Here is a 21544-nt window from a genome sequence, read left to right on the forward strand (position 1 = left end):
TTTTTTAAATCTTCCTGTTTAAACGATTTTGAGTCCTCTTCACATTGCATCATTTGTAGATGGAAAATTAAAAGAACCCATTAAGAAAAAGTCTATCATTTCATAATTCATTTCATAAATCATTAAAATTTTCTCCCTTTGTGGTGACAGGTACGGAAAATGTACTATAGTTATGTGAAAACAATATTTTTATAGTCTCATTTGTATCTCATGTATTTTTATAAAAAGACTAGCATCGTGAAACCAATTCTTTTATACTTCCTCCTTTTGCGTGTGACGCTCACGCTGATAATGAGCTGGATTGGTTTCGCTTTCACATATGTGCCAGGTTCTCGGTGCAAGAAGGATGGCCGATCGCAAAGGTTTGCAGGAAACTACAGAGCGTAGAGTCTTCCAGCTACGACCTGAAGGTGCTTTTCCCAGCTTACACAATATGTGAACAAACTGGGCTACATTTGCTCCGTGAACGAACAATTTCAGATTTCAGGGCGTGGACTTTAAAGCTGATATGCTGAATGTTCTGCAAAACAAGGACCAGACTCTTTAAGATGAGTTCAGCACCACCTGGTGAGTTTGCAATAATGTTCCATCTTGAGAATTTCGAAGAGAGATAACAAGAACCGTCAGGATCATGAACAACATAGATGTTTTAGGCGGGCTGTACGTATTAAAGTGTACGACTTGAGACGAGTGAGTTCTGTATTAATTTCTCCAATGAACAGTTAAGTACAAGGGTCTACAAAACCAAGGAGCAACTTGCTACTTAAATTCGGTACTGCAGGTCCTCTTCATGACCAAGGAGTTCCGAGAAAAAGTGGAGAGGTAAGCGACGTCGCCGAGCGACAAAAGTGTAAAGTAAAGTGAGTGAAGTGATTGTCACTTGTGATACACAGCAGCACAGCACACGGTGCACACAGTGAAATTTGTCCTCTGCATTTAACCCATCACCCTGAGTGAGCAGTGGGCAGCCATGACAGGCGCCCGGGAGCAGTGTGTGGGGACGGGATTTGAACCGGCAACCTTCTGATTACAGGGCCACTTCCTCAACCGCTAGGCCACCACTGGGCTATCCAGACAAGGCAGACATTTTGGCTGAACTGAAAAGTCTTTTTGACGAGCTGGAGCACGGCGATGGCAGCGTCTCCACTCGTGGAATAACCAACAGGCTTCACATTGACAACGGTCGGCCAGACTTTTCTACTTCACCTCGTGTTTTAACAGCCAGGCGGTGGAATAATGTTGAGTTCTTGTGGGCTTCAGTTTATCAGCAACAGGATGCAGTGGAGTGGTTCCAGAAAATCCTCAGTGAGCTCGGCGAGGGAGTGACCAAGGTGAGCAGAGGTGACAATGACAGGCGGGTGTTTAAAACGTGTCACGTGGCACGTGTTCATGTTCATAACGCAGACATTTCAGATGCTTGTCACTGCTAGAGGACACGTCTGCTCCTGGTTTCATGATCATGATCACAGTGTCCAGAGATGACACCTTTTTTTTTTTTTGTATTTGCAGGATTTTCAAGGGAACATGCAACAACTATTGAAATGTTCCAAGAAAGGTCATGATGTGAAAGAGGACAACAAATTCATTTCAGTTCTTCTTCCAGTTGGCACTGAAAACGATCGCGTGTACGATGTGGTGAGAAAATGGTTTAAAATCTGGAACAAAATAGGCAAATCAGTAAAGTTACAATATAAATATGTGATGGTAGTTTCTAATGTTGGCTTTAGAAAGAATGCCTTGAGGATTTTTTTAAATCAACCATGTTAGATGAAGATGACTGGATGTACTGTGATCAGTGCGATGATAAAACCATCAAAGATGTTGTGAGTATATTCCTTTTTTTTCGATAAAATTACAAATGAATCTTAAAAGCTGTGTGGTGATTTTTGTTTTTGCTCCTGTGCATTTCAGAGCTGTGAAATCGAGCGGCATCCGACTATTCTGGCTCTGCACATCAAGAGGTTTTACTTTGACTACATGCGTCATGGGTTCGTCAAAAACTGCTGCCGCATCAGCATCCCGTCCCATGTCACCTTGCAGGTGCCGTACAATCCTCACTTCCTCACCATCCTCACCTCACTCCTCACCACCACCTCCTGAAGATGGAATTTACTTTTCAGAAATCCGAATACGACCTTTACGGGGTGATTAACCACAGGGGCGGGTACCAGGGCGGCCACTACGACGCGTATATTAACCCCCCCGAGGACGGTGGATGGTACTGCTTTGATGACGGCCGAGTGCAACGGGTAATATTCGTTTCCTTTTTTAATTTGACGGTTAATTAATGTTGTTTCTCAGTCTTCGTGCTCAACTGAAGTTTACTGTATTGTACAGATCGCGGATGACTTCATGAAAAGGTATTTAGATCTTGTGACACATCATCGCATCATTGTGAAATAAAGCACAATAAAAAACATTGTGACACAGCGAGATTTTTATAGCTTTACGTCCTTTTGCAGTTCTGAGACGGCATACCTGATTTTGTACAGGAAGAGTGAGTAATAATTTCATTAGAATTAGTCAGTATTAGTTAATATTGCACCATTTTTATTTCTGTGTTGGGCTAGAAGGCTAAATGTTCAAATCTGATTATTTATTTATTTATTTATTTATTTATTTATTTCAACAGGTAAACAACCAAAGAACAAGAAGAGAAAACGTAAACGTAAAAAGGTGAGCTGCTCTTTATTATTCCCGAAACGTCATTCGATTAAGGAAGCAACTACGTGGAAATACATACACAGAGTCGGGACATAGGAATATGAATTGAATCATCTTTTTCCAAAGAGCGAGCTCTGACAGGCTTTAGCATGAAGCTCCGACATTGGAGGCCTGGAGGACAGGCCCGTGCTGCCTGGGTTGCAGAAGTTCTTTAATTTACTTTCTGTAAGCAAGGATCATGACATTTTTATATATTCACAGGCTGCCTCGGGTCAGAAAAAGAAACGTTCAAGAAGAAAGCATCGTTGGGGCAAGCGGCATTGACCTTTTGTGACATCGGAAGAACAAAACATGACGACACCAGCGGTTTGTAAGACAATTCGCGGGGCCCCACGTCTAGTGAAACAGCCAAAGAAAATCTCCGATATGGAGATCCCCAGCAACCTGTCAATCAGAAGAAGAGACAGAGGAAGCTTGGAGGTGGAGAGATCTTCCTCAAGGAGGCGGAATAGCCCGGAGAAGCTGAAGATAGCAGGGTGGACCAGAATGTGGTGGACTCTGAGCTGGTCCAGGAAGGCTCCTCAGCTGAAAAGCTACCGGTATTGCACTTTCAGATTGTCCAATGGAGTCTTTACACATAAACCATTCCCTTCAAATGATGTTATATGCTCTTTCTCATGACAACAACATGAGATTTATAGTTATGAGTAATTATTATATTTCAGTTCAGCCAGACAATTTCTCTAGTGTCTTCGGTGCATGCTTTGTCTTTTAGAGATTGCTGGGATCCTTAACTTTCTTGCCTGTTTTTTTGGTTTCTTTATGTTCTGATGTGGCTTCACGGACTCTTTTTTCATCTGGAAAAAGAATTGTTCACTCGAATAAATTTCTACCCAGCATGGCAAAAAACACATTTTATTGCCATTTAAAATTCATGTACACTAGGCCATAGCTGGCAATTCAGAATTGTCTAAAGGTGTGTGTGTGTGTGTGTGTGTGTGTGTGTGTGTGTGTGTGAACCCTGCACCTTGTCCAGTTCAGGCATAAATTTGATCTTTTATTATATCTTTGATGTAAATTCTAATTTATTTTTCATGTACACAGTCATACACGGTATGATATAAAGTGAAATGCTTTAGGATCTATCAAAAGATTACGAACTATGACCATTTGATCATGTGTTTACATGGTAAATTATTTCATTTTCTCTTTTCATGCTTCGTTAAAAACACGACATAACTATTCAGTCCAATAAAGATGTTTTTATAAAATCTGTGAATGATTTGAAAGAAATACTTTTTTCCCTGCAGCAAGGATGTGAGATAGAATGAAACCCAACATGAGAAAAGACACATTTTATTGTTAATAATTGCTTTCAAACCTTAGTTCTTCAGATTCTGACCTTAATAGAAAAATTATTTTATAATCTAAAAAACTGAAGCTGATATTTGCAAGTCTAGAGAGCACAGCTTTAACCTCAGAGCTCTGTACGATAAAACAGTGGTTTAGTCCGTATCTTTAAAAACGCGACAGCCAAATCTAGGAAACCTACCTGGCAACGTATATATATTCTGTTATTCAACTTTTACTTCTGCCACACAGGAATCGATGCCTGGCGAGGAGCTACACCACCAGTGCGTGGTGTGTTGTAAGCAGATGAAGCAGAACTCCACCTGACAGCGGTGGCAAAAGAAGTTTTTGCAGGCGCTTCCGTTGTGTTCTACCGGCCACACTTGGGACAGGCGTGCAGGGAGGGGAACGCAACGTTTTGGGCATGAACTAGAGTCGTGTCTTTGCACTTCTGCAACTTCGCCACGTCTGGGTTCACGCAGCCCTCGTTGTCGCAGCGGTCACGCCGAGAATAGGGCCCGTTCCATTTCTGAAGGCACTGCCAGCAGAAGTAGAAGGTCCGTCCGTTCAGGTCGGTGCAGACGGTGCAGTGCACACACAGGTTGGTCAGGTTCTTTCTTTCAACGCACGTCTGGCAGCCGGGACACTTTCACAAGAGAGGAATTAAAGGGAACATGTGACCACAACTTTTATAGAACAGCACCTTAGATAATGCACAATGATTTTTTCTCTAAAACACAATTTCGGTTCCTAAAAAACGTCCCGAATATTGGTATGGTGGTAGTAGCTTAGTGGGTAACCGGGGACAGTCTCCGGGGGGGGACTGTCCCTGTAACTACTGATTGTAAGTCGCTCTGGATAAGGGCGTCTGGTAAATGCTGTAAATGTAAATGCTGTTGTAGCCCCCCTCCACACCTGGCGCTGTAACTGCCCGCTCTTCATTAGAAATGTGCACCGTAAAGAGGATTTCTTGTAGTTGCTTTATGGCGTTCTATAGTTGCCGCAGCACAACTCATGGGGCAGGCCTAGCATGTAAGGAAGCGTGTAACCACAAGGTTGCCGGTTCGAGTCCCGAAACGCCGAGGTGCCACTGAGCAAAGCACCGTCCCCACCTTTCATCGCTGCCCACTGCTCACTAAGGGTAATGGTTAAAAGCAGAGGACACACCGTCCGCTTCATGACCACAGATGTGTTATCCACCATTGTTGTATGTAGAATGCATTTGGGGTTATAGGTCAGGTGGGAGGTTGGGCTAAAACATCATTCGTTTTCCACACTAATATGTGGAAAAGAGAATTTCACTCTGGAACCCCATAAGGGCCTACGACAGTCAAAATAGAAATCTGTTCCCAAATACGTACCGATTTGTATTCGCAGTTCTCCAAGGCGGCCATTCTCGCAATTTTCTCCTCAAAGTCATTCTGCTCCTCGTCTGTCAGCAGAGCAACCCTCCGGACTTCTTCGTAGGACCAGCTCGCCCTGCACTTCTTCACTGTGCCATCTGTCAGCGCTGGGGGGTGAAATAAGCGATAAAGACGTATTTTCTCCATTGGCAGGCGTAGATCTGAGTATTTGCAATCAGTGCATTTGAGGAATATTTTTTTTGTAGCACACAAAAAAATGCACTAGAAATGCACTTGATGAACTTAAAGTATATTTTTAGAACATTGAAATATATGTATTTTTTCCCTGGGTAGTTATAAATGTATAATGTATAATTCCAGGGCGCACGCACTCTGGTTTTCTAGCGGCACCCAAAACTACTACACTGGAATCGCAGATTAGTTTTTGAAGTCAACTTTGCTGAGAAAGTTATAAACGGTTTGTAATCTTTGGCTGTTGTGTAAAGCATGTTCGACATCTTACTGATGTCGTCCCTTCTGGTCACAAATTTCAGGTCATTGGACTCAGAAAGCTTCTGTATTTTCCGTCTGGGAGAGTTTTTCCTAACAGACCAACTTTCACTTTCGTTTCTCAGAAAAATCTCCATGTGAAGGTACATGAATGTGCTGGTGTTTAGATTTTTAAAAAATGGAAAGGAAAGAATTGTAAGGAAATGAATCCGTGTAGGCGTGTTCACTTTAGGCAAATCTGGACATTTACATGAGGACTAATAATATTATTGAATTACAAGAGGCATAGCGCCATTGACTTGTTTTTAGTTTCTCCAGATTCCTTTCAAGGTCTTGGAATTGCGAAATACATTCATATTTTATAGATCTGAATCGGCTGGCCTAGCAGGTAAGGATGCATTTACAGTGGAGGAAATAATTATTTGACCCCTCGCTGATTTTGTAAGTTTGTCCAATGACAAAGAAATGGAAAGTCTCAGAACAGTATCAATGTAATGGTAGGTTTATTTTAACAGTGACAGATAGCACATCAAAAGGAAAATTGAAAAAATAACTTTAAATAAAAGATAGAGACTGATTTGCATTTCATTGAGTGAAATAAGTATTTGAACCCTCTAACAAAAAAGACTTAATACTTAGTGGCAAAACCCTTGTTTGCAAGCACAGAGGGCAAATGTTTCTTGTAGTTGATGACCAAGTTTGCACACATTTTAGGAGGAATTTTGGTCCACTCCTCTTTGCAGATCATCTCTAAATCACTACGGTTTCAAGGCTGTCTCTGTGCAACTTTGAGCTTCAGCTCCCTCCATAGGTTTTCTATTAGATTAAGGTCAGGAGACTGACTAGGACACTCCATGACCTTAATGTGCTTCTTTTTGAGCCACTCCTTTGTTGCCTTTGCTGTATGTTTTGGGTCATTGTCGTGCTGGAACACCCATCCACGATCAATTTTCAATTTCCCCGCAGAGGGAAGGAGGTTGTCGCTCAGGATTTTACGATACACGGCTCCGTCCATTTTCCTGTTGATGCAGTGCAGTTGTCCTGTGCCCTTAGCAGAAAAACACCCCCAAAGCAAAATGTTTCCACCTCTATGCTTGACAGTGGGGACGGTGTTTTGGGGGTCATAGGCAGCATTTTTCTTCCTCTGAACACGGCGAGTTGAGTTAATGCCAAAGAGCTCAATTTTGGTCTCATCTGACCACAGCACCTTCTTGTGCAGCCTTGTGCAGGTCTACAATTTTGTCTCTCACATCCTTGGACAGCTCTTTGGTCTTTCCCATGTTGGAGAGTTTGGAGTCTGCCTGATTGATTGATTCTGTTGACAGGTGTCTTTTATACAGGTGACTAGTTAAGACCGGTGTCATTAATGAGGGGGACTAATTGAGTAGGATTGTCTAACCACTCTGGTAGGGGTTCAAATACTTATTTCACTCAATGAAATGCAAATCAGTCTTTATTTCTTTTATTTAAAGTTATTTTTTCAATTTTCCCTTTGATGTGCTATCTGTCACTGTTAAAATAAACCTACCATTAAAATGATACTGTTCTGAGACTTTTCATTTATTTGTCATGGGACAAACTTACAAAATCAGCGAGGGGGTCAAATAATAATTTCCTCCACTGTATATTTGTAGCATTTGGCAGATGTTCACAACAGTAGCCCAGGCCGGAATGGAAATGGAGTCAGGTGACGGAGAAAACCACAAAATATCCATGTATATCCAGCAGTTCCTATATTTACATTTACATTTACAGCATTTATCAGACGCCCTTATCCAGAGCGACTTACAATCAGTAGTTACAGGGACAGTCTCCCTGGAGCAATTTAGGGTTAAGTGTCTTGCTCAGGGACACAATGGTAGTAAGTGGGATTCGAACCCGGGTCTTCTGGTTCATGGGCGAGTGTGTTACCCACTAGGCTACTACCACCCCATATATACTACTTGTGAGGCAGGAACGTCCACGTGCTGTCTACACTGGGCGCTTCCACCAAACAAAAAGTCCAAACACACCAGGTGAAGTGAAGGTAAAAAGGTGCAGGTTTATTTACAGTGCGGTAAGTGCTCAGAAAATCTAACAAAAACACAACCGGCCATCATAGGCATCAATACAAATACATATGACAAAAGTTACAGATACGCTGTCCTCCTAAATACGCCCAACAATGTTAGCCTAATTGGGTGAGCTCAAGATGGATAATCTGGTCAACTCTAGAGTTCTATATATCAACATAAGATATCTCCGTATATATTCACAATTTACCATTTCATTTTCCAAAGCCACAGCGAGCCATAGTCTAAGAATGAAAGAGCTGCTGAAAGAGACCCTGTCTTTACATTAAATTATATCTGTCACGACTACGGACTTACGGGGGAAGGAAGCGCAGAGGTCTGACATTCTGGGAAGGGGGTTTTATTATAACAAACAATAACGAAATACAAAGAAACAATGGCGCGGTGGCCGAAAACAGTTTAACGTAAATAATGAACTGAAACAAACCCGTAGGCGTGTGGCGATTGCCAGAACTCAAAACACATAAAACTAAACAAGGTCAAGTTCGTGCATAGAGTTCACGAAAATGCCAGCGACCCCGAACGGGCGGAAACTTCCGGCATTTATGGGGCGTCAGGATTGGGTTCCGGTGTGGAGCCCAGCTGCAGGCAATCCTGACAGAGCCCCCCCTCCAAGGGCTACGTCCTCGGAGCCCCAACAGTACCATCAGTGGAGGCGGCGGGACGGACGGCGGCAACCACAGGGCTCCTGCCCTGCTGTATCCTCCCCTTGGAGGACCCGGTCCCTCGGGCTGGCTCCCCGGCGTGGTCAGGCGTGGCGGCCCCGGTCCCTCGGGCTGGCTCCCCGGCGTGGTCAGGCGTGGCGGCCCCGGTCCCTCGGGCTGGCTCCCCGGCGTGGTCAGGCGTGGCGGCCCCGGTCCCTCGGGCTGGCTCCCCGGCGTGGTCAGGCGTGGCGGCCCCGGTGCCTCGGGCTGGCTCCCCGGCGTGGTCAGGCGTGGCGGCCCCGGTGCCTCGGGCTGGCTCCCCGGCGTGGTCAGGCGTGGCGGCCCCGGTGCCTCGGGCTGGCTCCCCGGCGTGGTCCCGCTTGGCGGCCCCGGACCCTCGGCCTGGCTCCCCGGCGTGGTCCCGCTTGGCGGCCCCGGACCCTCGGCCTGGCTCCCCGGCGTGGTCCCGCTTGGCGGCCCCGGACCCTCGGCCTGGCTCCCCGGCGTGGTCCCGCTTGGCGGCCCCGGACCCTCGGCCTGGCTCCCCGGCGTGGTCCCGCATGGCGGCCCCGGACTCCCGTACCTGCACACAATAATCAGGGCCGATCCATCTGGGTACGTGTGGGCCCTGTCTCCACATGTCCCCTCTGACACGTCTTGTGTCACCCCCTGCACCGCGCAGGGAGATTGTCCCAGAGCCTCCGGCGACTGTTCCAGGCACCCCAGGCTGGTGCACGGCCCTGGTGCCAAGGGGGGGGCATTGCCAGACCATCCGGCTAGCCCCTTCTGCGTCCGTTGGGACAAGCAGGCCCTCTTCCTGTCTGTCCCAGCTGGGTCCTCATGCCTACCCGGGGGCTCTATGGCGCTCCACCCCTCTGGAGGCAGACACAGGCCCATGCCTGGCCCGCCCTCCTCACTGGCTACCGGAGGACCCAGCTCCATCGCTTCCCCACCTCCCCTCCCCTCAGGAGGAGTCCCCAACCCGAACTGCACCCCCCCAAAAAATTCTTTGGGGGAGCACCCCCCCGGCTGGACTTAGGGGTACCTTGGGGCTCGTCCACCTCGCCTTGGACCGGTGCAGTCAGGTTGGGAACTCCCTCCCTGGGGTTCGGCTCTGCTGCTGGGTCACCATCTGGTGGACACAAAGAGGGGAAGTGGGGGCGACATACGGACACATATGCCACGCACACACACACAGACAGAGACAGACAGAAGAGAGGGTCGTCTAGTTCCCTCTCTGAGCACTCCGGGACCTCCTCAGGGGGCACAGCCAGGATCTCGGGAGGCGCGACCTTCTCGTCGCCCGCCAGTGCTTGGTCTTCTTGCCCCGGATCCTGACTGGCGCTGGATGTGGTGGAGGGGCAGAGTTCGATCCCTGGCTCAGGCTCTGGCCGATCAAACTCCGCCCTCAGTCTCTGCTGGAAGTCCCGAAAACTGCTGTCTGTCTCTCCCTGCTGCCAGAGGGCTGCGCTCCAGCCCCATGCTGACCCAAGCAGACACGATAGGATGGTGGTGGTCTTATCAGTGTCTGCTGCCCCACTGAAGGGTCCCGGGACAATTGGGCTGTCCCACACGGGGCTGGGCACGTCGCTGGAGATGGTGGTAGGTGTGTGGTGTGGAGGGGGGTGGACGTCTTCTCCAGCAGGTGTGGGCGCTGGTGCTGCGCTGCCATTTCGCTGGGGAACGTCTGGGCAGAGGGAAGGCGGGTCGGCGACTGGAGCAGGAATGGAGGATTCCCTGCGAGGCAGTCCCGGCAGCGCAGTTGCTGGCTGGCGACCTCCCGTCGCCCTCTTCCACCAGCTTTCCTCACACTGCTGGGAGGGACGTGGGTCTCCACGGACCTCGTGACGATCCTGGATGGGCGCGATGGGCGGAGCCATCCCGGCACCGACTGCCCAAACGGCGTCATCCTGGTCGTCGTCCGTGTCAACCTCGTACCCCCGGAAGTCACATGGGTCATCACGGACGCCGCGATGATCTCGGACGCGCACGCTGGGCGGAGCCATCCCGGCACCGACCGCCCACCGCAAATCCACGTCATCATCGCTTTCGTCATCCGTGTCCTCCCACCGTTGACTCCAAGGGTCGTCCACCCTGCGGACATCCTGGACCCATGGCGCGATAAGCTCCCATGGGCAGTACTCTGGCCATTCGGGCTGGAGGCTGCCCACCTCCTCGCTGGAGGAACGCCGCCGTTGCTGTTGCCGCTTCTCACCCCCCTGGAAGTGACGTGGGTCCCCACGGACCTTGCGACGATCGCAGACTGGCGCGATGGGCGGAGCCCAACTCTCGTCTCCCGTGCTCTCGTCGTCGTCCGTGTCGTCCCAGTCCACGGGGAGCCTTGCCAGCAGAGCGCAGAGTTCTTGGCTCGACATGGCGAAGATCGTGGGGGTCGCATCTTCTGCGCTCGCTGCCCACGTCACTTCCTCGCTGCTGCCGACGCCAACGTCCTCGCTCCGCCCACTCACCCGCCGACGTTGTCGCTTCCGGGTTTCGCGGAGTTTCCCGGGGGTGACGTCATCACGCGGCGCCGCGTACCACGGCTTCTCGGGGAGAAAACGCTCCACCAGAACGGGCGGCGCGTCTCTCCCCTGGCGTCCGCGTTCGCCGCGCCGCGCTGAGTCCTTCGCGGCGTTTCTTCTCCTCTGTTTTCCACCTCTGCGCTTTTGGGGGGGTCGCTGGCATTCTGTCACGTCTACGGACTTACGGGGGAAGGAAGCGCAGAGGTCTGACATTCTGGGAAGGGGGTTTTATTATAACAAACAATAACGAAATACAAAGAAACAATGGCGCGGTGGCCGAAAACAGTTTAACGTAAATAATGAACTGAAACAAACCCGTAGGCGTGTGGCGATTGCCAGAACTCAAAACACATAAAACTAAACAAGGTCAAGTTCGTGCATAGAGTTCACGAAAATGCCAGCGACCCCGAACGGGCGGAAACTTCCGGCATTTATGGGGCGTCAGGATTGGGTTCCGGTGTGGAGCCCAGCTGCAGGCAATCCTGACAATATCCCAGTTTCCAGAGTCCAGTTTCCATGACTGTAAACACTAGCAGTAGTCGTGTCTTTATGCAAGTGTAACGAATTAGCTCAAGAGGAAATATCTATAATTAATTATAACTGGTTATAATTAATAATAAACATTTAGATTAGATTTTGGGATAAACTGTAGCAGAATTAATGTTACAATTACTTGATCTGTCCGTCCACGGAGCAGATAATATAATTATTTATCAATTCTGGGAATGATTATCCCCCCCTTTTGCCAGGAAAGGTAGCTTTCCCACTCTGCGTGCTAGCAGTAATTTAGCATGTAGCTTAAAGGGTCAAACGTTCAGTGACTCCAGATGTGAGCAGCACACAGAAACAAACGATTGTGAATTTAAAGAATTTAATAAACACGGCTATAGGTAACATACAACAATTAGACAAACATATACATACAGGGTAAAGGAAAGTGATGAAAAGAGAATGGCAGTATTACACATCAATTAACCACAGCCTAATGAGAATCGTCAGAGAATTCTTATGTTCACCTTAAAAAGGGGTTTAAACGTGCATAGTTACTTGCATTGGTCCTTATTTCATGCAAAGGAGTCCTGATGTGGTAGGGTCGCGATCCTCCTTGAAGGTAAATTTTGCCAAAGAGTCAAAGTGTTGAAAAGAGGTGTCTCGGGAGGAAGAAGAAGTTCTGAGCATTCGTGCCTGTGTGACGCTCTTTTTGATGCTTTCTGGCACGCCCATCATGTGGCCTGAATGGCCAATCACAAGTGTGACATTTTGGTGGGAGAAGTTCCCTTTATCTGGGTTTACGACTGACCGGAATTTTTATGGCTGGTCCAGAGAGAAACTGTAGTTCATTGCAGTTACAATTTCTACCTTATAGAAATTGTATGATGTATTTTGTGATCACATGGTATGCATCACTGTTTCAGTAGTAAGGAGAAGTTCCTTCTGACACCAAGAAAGGGACCTTTAGGAGGTAGGAAAGTGGAAATACACTTATACACTTAATTATGGGTAATTAGAGTTTACCTAATGTAAAATAGAAAGTTGTAACTAGTATAATTTATACAAGGGAACGTACACACAACGCGTGCATATACGGGATCCACTTATAATCACATATTCCTAGCACAAGATACAGACAATGCGTTTAAGTGTGTGCGTGATTGTGTATTGCAAAGGTGGGGCCAGGCAGGAGGTCTTTATGGAATGCTTTGAAGCTTGGAACCCCCATGAGCAGTTTGCAGACCCAGCCTGTTTAGCATCTTGTTTGTGACAGTGGGGGAAGACGGGACGATCAGGCTGAGGGTCCAGGTTTGTAATTTGTATGTAAATGTCAAAGGTTCTTTGAAGATCAACCATCTGTGATCCTACGCAGACGCTACACAAGTCTGAGTCACAGTATCTTGGAATTTATTCATGGTTGAGGTCCTCGTGATACTTGATGTTCATTATGACATGACCTTGCAGTAGATGAGGCTTTTTGTCATAAGCCGGGGAAAAGGTAGAACTTCTTCACAAGAGTGGTGCGATCTTTACATGGCATCTGGTCAGGATACGAGTCCTTAAATTTCTTCAAAACCTGTGCAGAAATCAATCAGATTTTGCAATTTGGCCACTAAAATTCTACTTAGGGCTGAACACTTTGAGACTCACCCTTCTGAACAGCTCCTCTATGTGATTCTCGTCAGCATACTGATGGAAAACTTGCACAATGGTCTGGATAAAGACGGAACCATTCTCAGGACATCGGTACGAAACCGTGTCTGTGTAAGAAACAGTTACTTTAGATCAATTATCCCTTAGATATAGTGCATGGGTAGAGTTCACAAATGTCACATGAAGTACATCGTCAGGCTTTAGTACCAGACAATACCAGATAACAAGAAGGACTGCTTTGCTAGTTGCCTGTATCTTGAAGAGGAGGAATTAACTCCCCACCGAGACCCATGAAAACGGGAGGCGTGATTGACAGCTCTCACCCCACTGCCTCAAACCAAAAATATCATTATATAAAGCATTCTGCTTGTCAAGGTAGTGAATCTGACATTCAAATCAACAGAAACGTCCATTAATGAATGAAAGTGATACACAGCACACAACGAAATGTGTCCTAGTGGGTAACACACTCGCCTATGAACCAGAAGACCCGGGTTCGAATCCCACTTACTACCATTGTGTCCCTGAGCAAGACACTTAACCCTAAATTGTCCCTGTAACTACTGATTGTAAGTCGCTCTGGATAAGGGCGTCTGATAAATGCTATAAATGTAAATGTAAATGTATAAGTCCGCTTCCTTACCACTACGTAATAATCTGCTTTACGATTCAAGTTCTATGGTAATGAAATGTTTACTGTATAAATGAGTCCTAAAACAACGATGCGGTTATTCCTGTAATTACTTGTAAATGGAAAGCATGGATAAAACTTCTCACCTGGTGTGCTGGACCTCAGGCAGATGAAATCTTTCTCTGTGTGCTCTTTTCTTTGGGACCTCCGTATGGGGGCACTATCAGGGACCATGGTAACGCCACATTCCCCTACACATGACACACAATCCAGAACACTCAGGAACACTGTAACCTCGTGCTTTGGTTTAGACTCGTCTAGACAAATCCTATTCATCCTTACCTCCTCTGCAGGACTGAATGAGGATGACTTTGGGTTTGTCGCGCAGCCCGGCGCAGTTTGCCGTGTTCAGACTTTTGAAGATCTCCTCCACTTTAAAAATGTCCTCCTGCTCGCTGCCAGGCAGATCGTGGGTACCGCAGATGCCCTCAGCACACCCGTGCGACATTATCACCACGAAGCAGCTATCAGACTGGATGTGTTCCTTTCTCTTCGAGAAGTCCTTAATGCTGGCATTCATGCCCTAGTAAAGAAGGAAAAACAGAATTTCCTCATTGTGACTTTATGCCTCCGTAAACAACCATGACCTCAGCCACCAAAAATCGAAAAAAATATGTCTGCAAACAAGTGTGCAAAATTTGTGTTCTTAGGTTACCGCGGTGAGTCAGGCCAGAATTAGATATACTCTTTTCCCACATTTTATTATGTTATTTTCCTTGAAATTTTCCTTGAAATTCAAACACAACACCCCATGATGACAATGTGAAAAAACAGCTTATTTGAGGTTTTGGCAAACTGAAAAAGCACATGTATCATTCTGCTCCGCCGTCCAGGTATCGACAGCTCACTTGGCCCGATCTGGAATTCATCCCCGTATGACATGATGCATGGGAAATGTTACCTCGGAGGATTTCCCAGTCCTCCCCTGAAAAATTCGCTCCACCGACTGTCGTGTCATGCAAACGAGCAAAAGCTGGCCCCGCCCCCACCCTCATTTTCATTTAAAGCTACAGACGTCGGCACTGCACGTCCTGGGGAAATCTCATTGGTGGGACAAGTGGCTGTATCTCTGCACCAAGGCTGAATTTCAGATACAGTATTAGGGGACCACTAAGGCCGATATAAAAGCATACAAAATCAGAGGTCATGGGACCTCTAAATAAATTTTGAACATCATTATAATAAAAATGGCACTTTTTAAATGTACCTGTGCGGTCAAGTTTTTGAGAATGACTACAGAGTAACCCAGGATCTCAAGCAGGCTCTTCATGTCGGCCTCATCCTTCTCTCCTCCGATACGGTCACTGAGGTGCTCGAACTCAATGTTACTGATGACCAGGGCCAGACGCCTCCTGAGGCGAGATTTGTCCAGCAATGGGTAGACCTGAGAAGAAGCAATCCCATCATCAGTTTGTTAAATTGCTCCGCCTGTCCATTAAATCCACTGGTTTAATGAAATCAGAAAACTTACATCATCTCCTTCTGACTGCAATGTCTTCGACTTAAATTCAGGTTGACAGAACGTAAAAGATGGCGTGATTTCTTGTTCTTGGACCTGAAAAGATACACATAGCTGCAAAAAACTGATAACACTGCCTAGACTAGGGGTCTCATTTATAAAACTTTGCATAGAATTCGTACTAAAAATATATGTAAGCAAAGAAAATGTCAAACCTGCGTGCAATATACGGTTTATAAACCGTATATACATGGTAAATGCATGGTAAATCCTCTGATGAAAACCTGAAAAAGCGGCATCATGGCGACCGAGGGCTTGTGGGTGAAGCGGAAAGTGCAAAGAAAATTGTTTGGTGGTCACCATACAGGGAGTGCAGAATTATCAGGCAAGTTGTATTTTTGAGGAATAATTTTATTATTGAACAACAACCACGTTCTCAATGAACCCAAAAAACTCATTAATATCAAAGCTGAATGTTTTTGGAAGTAGTTTTTAGTTTGTTTTTATTTTTAGCTATTTTAGGGGGATATCTGTGTGTGCAGGTGACTATTACTGTGCATAATTATTAGGCAACTTAACAAAAAACAAATATATACCCATTTCAATTATTTATTTTTACCAGTGAAACCAATATAACATCTCCACATTCACAAATATACATTTCTGACATTCAAAAACAAAATAAAAACAAATCAGCGACCAATATAGCCACCTTTCTTTGCAAGGACACTCAAAAGCCTGCCATCCATGGATTCTGTCAGTGTTTTGATCTGTTCACCATCAACATTGCATGCAGCAGCAACCACAGCCTCCCAGACACTGTTCAGAGAGGTGTACTGTTTTCCCTCCTTGTAAATCTCACATTTGATGATGGACCACAGGTTCTCAATGGGGTTCAGATCAGGTGAACAAGGAGGCCATGTCATTAGTTTTTCTTCTTTTATACCCTTTCCTGCCAGCCACGCTGTGGAGTACTTGGACAAGTGTGATGGAGCATTGTCCTGCATGAAAATTATGTTTTTCTTGAAGGATGCAGACTTCTTCCTGTACCACTGCTTGAAGAAGGTGTCTTCCAGAAACTGGTAGTAGGACTGGGAGTTGAGCTTGACTCCATCCTCAAGCCGAAAAGGCCCCACAAGCTCATCTTTGATGATACCAGCCCAAACCAGTACTCTACCTCCACCTTGCTGGCGTCTGAGTCAGACTGGAGCTCTCTGCCCTTTACCAATCCAACCAAGGGCCCATCCATCTGGCCCATCAAGACTCACTCTCATTTCATCAGTCCATAAAACCTTAGAAAAATCAGTCTTGAGATATTTCTTGGCCCAGTCTTGACGTTTCAGCTTGTGTGTCTTGTTCAGTGGTGGTCGTCTTTCAGCCTTTCTTACCTTGGCCATGTCTCTGAGTATTGCACACCTTGTGCTTTTGGGCACTCCAGTGATGTTGCAGCTCTGAAATATGGCCAAACTGGAGGCAAGTGGCATCTTGGCAGCTGCACGCTTGACTTTTCTCAGTTCATGGGCAGTTATTTTGCGCCTTGGTTTTTCCACACGCTTCTTGCGACCCTGTTGACTATTTTGAATAAAACACTTGATTGTTCGATGATCACGCTTCAGAAGCTTTGCAATTTTAAGAGTGCTGCATCCCTCTGCAAGATATCTCACTATTTTTTACTTTTCTGAGCCTGTCAAGTCCTTCTTTTGACCCATTTTGCCAAAGGAAAGGAAGTTGCCTAATAATTATGCACACCTGAAATAGGGTGTTGATGTCATTAGACCACACCCCTTCTCATTACAGAGATGCACATCACCTAATATGCTTAATTGGTAGTAGGCTTTCGAGCCTATACAGCTTGGAGTAAGACAACATGCATGAAGAGGATGATGTGGACAAAATACTCATTTGCCTAATAATTCTGCACTCCCTGTAGTGACAAACAAAAAGAAAAAAAAAAAGGACAGATTTTTAAAAGGCCAGCGACAAGCGCTAGTCTTTTTGAACATGAAATTATGCTATATTTTCAAAAAACTTCCATACCCATTGGATTTGAACCAGCAACCTTGCTATTACGGGTCCGCTTCCGTACCCACTAGGATTCGAACCGGCAACCTTCCGATTACGGGTCCGCTTCCGTACCCGCTAGGATTCGAACCGGAAAACTTCCGATTACGGGTCCGCTTCCGGACCCGCTAGGATTCCAACCGGAAACCTTACGATTACGGGTCCGCTTCCATACCCGCTAGGATTCGAACCGGCAACCTTCCGATTACGGGTCCACTTCCGTACCCGCTAGGATTCGAACCGGCAAACTTCCGATTACGGGTCCGCTTCCGTACACGCTAGGATTCGAACTGGAAACCTTCCGATTATGGGTCCACTTCCGTACCCACTAGGATTCGAACCGGAAACCTTCCGATTACGGGTCCACTTCTGTACCCGCTAGGATTCGAACCAGAAACCTTCCGATTATGGGTCTGCTTCCGTACCCGCTAGGATTCGAACCAGCAAACTTCCGATTACGGGTCCGCTTCTGTACCCGCTTCCGTACCCGCTAGGATTCGAACCAGCAAACTTCCGATTACGGGTCCGCTTCTGTACCTGCTTCCGTACCCACTAGGATTCGAAGCGGCAAACTTCCAATTACGGGTCCACTTCCGTACCCGCTAGGATTTGAACCAGCAACCTTCTGATTACGGGTCCGCTTCCGTACCCGCTAGGATTCGCTTCGGCATTACCTTCTGTCCACATCCACTGTTGGCGCAGTGCTTGGCATTGAGAAATGGCCCTGTCCACTCCTTCAGACACAGCCAACAGAACTGGTAGGTCCGAGCCTTTTTGGCAGTGCAGATGGTGCAGTGCACGCACAGGTTGTTCAGGTCGATCCTTTCCACGAAGGAGCCACATCCTGGACACTACAGAGGGAAGTGACAAGAAGCAGACACCCACATCGAAAACTAGTTTACCTACATGCATTTCTGTTTCTAAGATATCGTATTTCAACTCTGCACCTTTGTAACACATAAGATATATTTCACTCCATAATGAAGGTGAAGTGAAACACTGCAGCACAGCACACGGTGACACTACGAAATGTGTCCTCTGTTTTTAACTATCATTTACATTTAAGGCATTTGGCAGATGCCCTTATCCAGAGCGACTTACAACGTAAGAGATCAGTTCTGGTTCACTAGGACCCCCAACTATGAATACAATCTTTTTATTCACTCTGTTGTAGTTTCTATACGAAGTCAGACAAGAAGAAGGTTACAAGTTCATCTAAATATTCTCTAAAGAGGAAGGTCTTGAGCTGCCGTTTGAAGGTGCTCAGTGACTGAACTGTTCTGACCTCGAGGGGACGTTCATTCCACCACCGAGGGGCCAAGACAGAGAAGAGTCCAGATGAGTGTTTTCCTTTTATATTCAGAGATGGAGGGACCAGGCGAGCAGTACTGGAGGCTCGGAGTATACGAGGTGCAGTGCGAGGTGTAATAAGGGCTGTGATGTAAGATGGTGCTACTCCATGTTTGGTTTTGAAGGCCAGCATCAGTATTTTGAATCTGATGCGTGCAGCTACTGGGAGCTACTGGTAAACCACTCGCCTCTTACCCACAAAGTCCCTGAGTCCCTGAGCAAGTCACTTAACCCTGAGTTGCTCTGGATTAGGACATCTACATGTGGTCATGTAGGTAAAAAAAAAAGTAATAACGAATGGTGGAAAGAAGGAATGTCAGACTATGGATATTCCAGGTATATTTATGCACCGAGTCATGAAAAGGCCCAGGTTCAAACCTCACTTACTTCCATCGTGTCCCTGAGACACTTAACCCTGAGTGTCTCCAGGGGGGACTGTCCCTGTAACTACTGATAATAAGTCACTCTGGATAAAGGCCGTCCAATAAATGCCGTAAATGTAAAGTGCGTCATCCCACCTCACTTTACTATCCGCTTCCTTATTGAACTTCAAGAACAACTTGAAATGAGGAGGTTTACTGCATACAGATTCATCTGACATTAATTCAACTGTAAAATGCGCCAGATAATCATTACTTTATTCATTTCCTACTATTTAAATAACGTTTAATGTGTAAAAGTGTACTTTCACTCACAGGTTTGAAGTCGCACAGCGTCAGGGCCGTCAGCCTGGAAACGGTTTCCTCGAAATATCGCTTCTGTCTGTCGGAGAGGCTGACCTTCCCAGCAATGAGCTGATAGGACAGTCCAGTCCTGCCAGCCAGCCCGTCCCCACACTGAGGACAGCCGAACACCGTCCTGCCCTGAAACACAGACCCCGCAGCTTCAGGCTCGTCTCCGTGCCAGAAAACAGTGGTCGGCGTTTAGAGCCTCACTTGTTCCAGCTGAAACTGGCACCAGGCGAGCAGGTAATCGGGTGGACTGAGATGACCGCAGGGCAGACGCACATCTGGAACAAGAGACACCTATTATGTCGTATTTAACACATATTGTCATTATTACACGTGCTTGCTTCGGAAAAGCCAGCAAAAGGCAAACTTTATGCGTGACAAAATGTATTTTCCTTTCAGGCTCTTATTCAGGAACATAAATGAGCTCTTTTAAAAATAAAAATACAGTTGAATGTTCCAATCCAGCATTTACAGAGACCATCTAGGAAGGGCACCCAAGACCAGGAAAGGGGTGAGATTGGAGACAATGTCCAACTCACCTGTCGGCGACTCCAGACTCTTCGCCTCGGTGCCTGAAAGGAGAATGAATATCACGGTGAATAGCTTTCTTTCTTTCTTTCTTTTTACTCGCAGTGTGCCTGAAGTTAAAATAATTAAATACATACTCTGCGGTGCGGGCGCGGAGTCGGGTACGTCGTCGCAGGTCGCCATTACGCATGGGTCCGGTGGCCGGTGTCCGGTCGATTTTGGGGGGCTTAGTCGGCTTTTCTTCCCCGTGTGTGATGCGGAAGGAGAAGAAGTGGATCTCGGCTGTTCACTGTTCGTCTTTAAACTCGGCAACAGGGATTTATCAGCTGTAGACGAGGCGCGATGACCGCGGGCGTAAAAATGCGCTCTTGGAATGAAAGCGCCTGATGTTTTTTTTTTTTTTTTTGGTTTGTTTGTTTCGTTTTTGGTTTCACTTTAAATCTCAATATATTCCTGAAGTCGACAGATATTCGGAGGTGTGGCCACGGAGTGCGTCCTGTCGCCGCTGGTCGCCATTACGCGGCGCTATCTGCAGATCTGTGGGTCTGCTGCTATCTGCCGCTCAGAATTCAGTAACCTTCAGTGTTTTTCTCCGTGTGTGACGTGGAAGGGGAATCAATGGATCTTTAAACTCGGCAACAAGTTTGTGTCTGTTGTGATCACCTTTGCTACAACTGTAGAAGTCGCAGACTGAATGGGTCCCGAACAACATCATATACAGTACAGGGCAAAAGTTTGGACACACCTTCTCATTCATGCGTTTTCTTTATTTTCATGACCATTTACGTTGGTAGATTCTCACTGAAGGCATCAAAACTATGAATGAACACATGTGGAGTTATGTACTTACCAAAAAAGTGAAATAACTGAGAACATATTTTATATTCTAGTTTCTTTGCTCTGATTACTGCTTTGAACACTCTTGGCATTCTCTCGATGAGCTTCAAGAGGCGTCACCTGAAATGCTTCTCCAACAGTCTTGAAGGAGTTCCCAGAGGTGTTTAGCACTTGTTGGTCCAGCTCAACCCAAACCATCTGGACTGGGTTCAGGTCCGGTGACTGTGGAGGTCAGGTCTCCACTTTTTGTGAAGTACATAACTCCACATGTGTTCATTCATAGTTTTGATGCCTTCAGTGAGAATCTACCAACGTTAATGGTCATGGAAATAAAGAAAACAGACTGAATCAGAAGGAGTGTCACAACTTTTGGTCTGTACTGCATATATATCTACACAATAGTGAATACACATATTAGTGTATGCAAATCATAATGATACCTAAGCGCAGGGAGGCAGGATATAAAAATCTAGAAAGTACCACGGTGCTATGAAATTACTGCACCAGAGCTCAAATTGTGACCAGTACATTTTCACAGAACAGTCACCTTGAATTATGTCCTTAATATTATTGCAATAAAAACTTAAATAGTACCGTGGCTGCGGTACATGGTCCCGCCACAAGAGGGCTCAACGGT

At 46.4% G+C, this 21544-nt stretch overlaps 2 protein-coding genes and 1 pseudogene across 3 annotated transcripts; 1 reads left to right on the top strand and 2 right to left on the bottom strand.

Moving 5' to 3' along the window:
• The first annotated feature begins 331 nt into the window (after positions 1 to 331).
• Positions 332 to 3908, top strand: LOC114799247 (ubiquitin carboxyl-terminal hydrolase 47-like). Of its 2 annotated transcripts, XM_028995726.1 has the most exons (12): positions 332 to 567; positions 723 to 822; positions 1034 to 1182; positions 1261 to 1331; positions 1510 to 1635; positions 1728 to 1823; positions 1912 to 2040; positions 2121 to 2249; positions 2338 to 2360; positions 2463 to 2497; positions 2633 to 2676; positions 2926 to 3908. In XM_028995726.1, the coding sequence occupies exons 1-12, from the start codon at positions 516 to 518 to the stop codon at positions 2986 to 2988; spliced, it is 1017 nt and encodes a 338-aa protein (XP_028851559.1). In that variant the 5' UTR covers positions 332 to 515; the 3' UTR covers positions 2989 to 3908. The 2 variants fall into 2 exon arrangements, 1 of the variants encoding a protein (XP_028851559.1); XR_003751207.1 differs by lacking the exon at positions 2926 to 3908 and having other exon boundaries at positions 2121 to 2232; positions 2314 to 2360; positions 2633 to 2674.
• Positions 3909 to 4238: 330 nt separating this feature from the next.
• LOC114786004 (E3 ubiquitin-protein ligase ARIH2-like) lies at positions 4239 to 7963 on the bottom strand (annotated as a pseudogene).
• A 4906-nt stretch (positions 7964 to 12869) lies between these two features.
• On the bottom strand, positions 12870 to 21084 carry casp23 (caspase 23, apoptosis-related cysteine peptidase). Its single transcript, XM_028995686.1, has 12 exons — positions 21028 to 21084; positions 20208 to 20396; positions 20082 to 20114; positions 19747 to 19820; positions 19507 to 19674; positions 18136 to 18312; positions 15413 to 15496; positions 15149 to 15325; positions 14224 to 14464; positions 14028 to 14132; positions 13248 to 13357; positions 12870 to 13173 (listed from the first exon to the last, which is right to left on the bottom strand). The coding sequence occupies exons 2-12, from the start codon at positions 20251 to 20253 to the stop codon at positions 13078 to 13080; spliced, it is 1311 nt and encodes a 436-aa protein (XP_028851519.1). The 5' UTR covers positions 20254 to 20396; positions 21028 to 21084; the 3' UTR covers positions 12870 to 13077.
• Between the last annotated feature and the right edge of the window lie 460 nt (positions 21085 to 21544).

Source organism: Denticeps clupeoides, chromosome 1 (assembly GCF_900700375.1).
Source record: "Denticeps clupeoides chromosome 1, fDenClu1.1, whole genome shotgun sequence".
Lineage (NCBI taxonomy): Eukaryota > Metazoa > Chordata > Actinopteri > Clupeiformes > Denticipitidae > Denticeps > Denticeps clupeoides.

Coding starts and splice junctions, on each gene's coding strand:
- casp23 (XM_028995686.1), bottom strand. CDS start 20,253: ATGGCGACCTGCGACGACGTACCCGACTCCGCGCCCGCACCGCAGA. Junction 20,115..20,207: donor CTCCGCGCCCGCACCGCAGA/GTATGTATTTAA, acceptor TTCTCCTTTCAG/GCACCGAGGCGAAGAGTCTG. Junction 15,497..18,135: donor ACAGTGGATGTGGACAGAAG/GTAATGCCGAAG, acceptor GTATCTTTTCAG/GTCCAAGAACAAGAAATCAC.
- LOC114799247 (XM_028995726.1), top strand. CDS start 516: ATGTTCTGCAAAACAAGGACCAGACTCTTTAAGATGAGTTCAGCACCA. Junction 1,332..1,509: donor TCGGCGAGGGAGTGACCAAG/GTGAGCAGAGGT, acceptor TTGTATTTGCAG/GATTTTCAAGGGAACATGCA. Junction 2,361..2,462: donor GCGGATGACTTCATGAAAAG/GTATTTAGATCT, acceptor GTCCTTTTGCAG/TTCTGAGACGGCATACCTGA.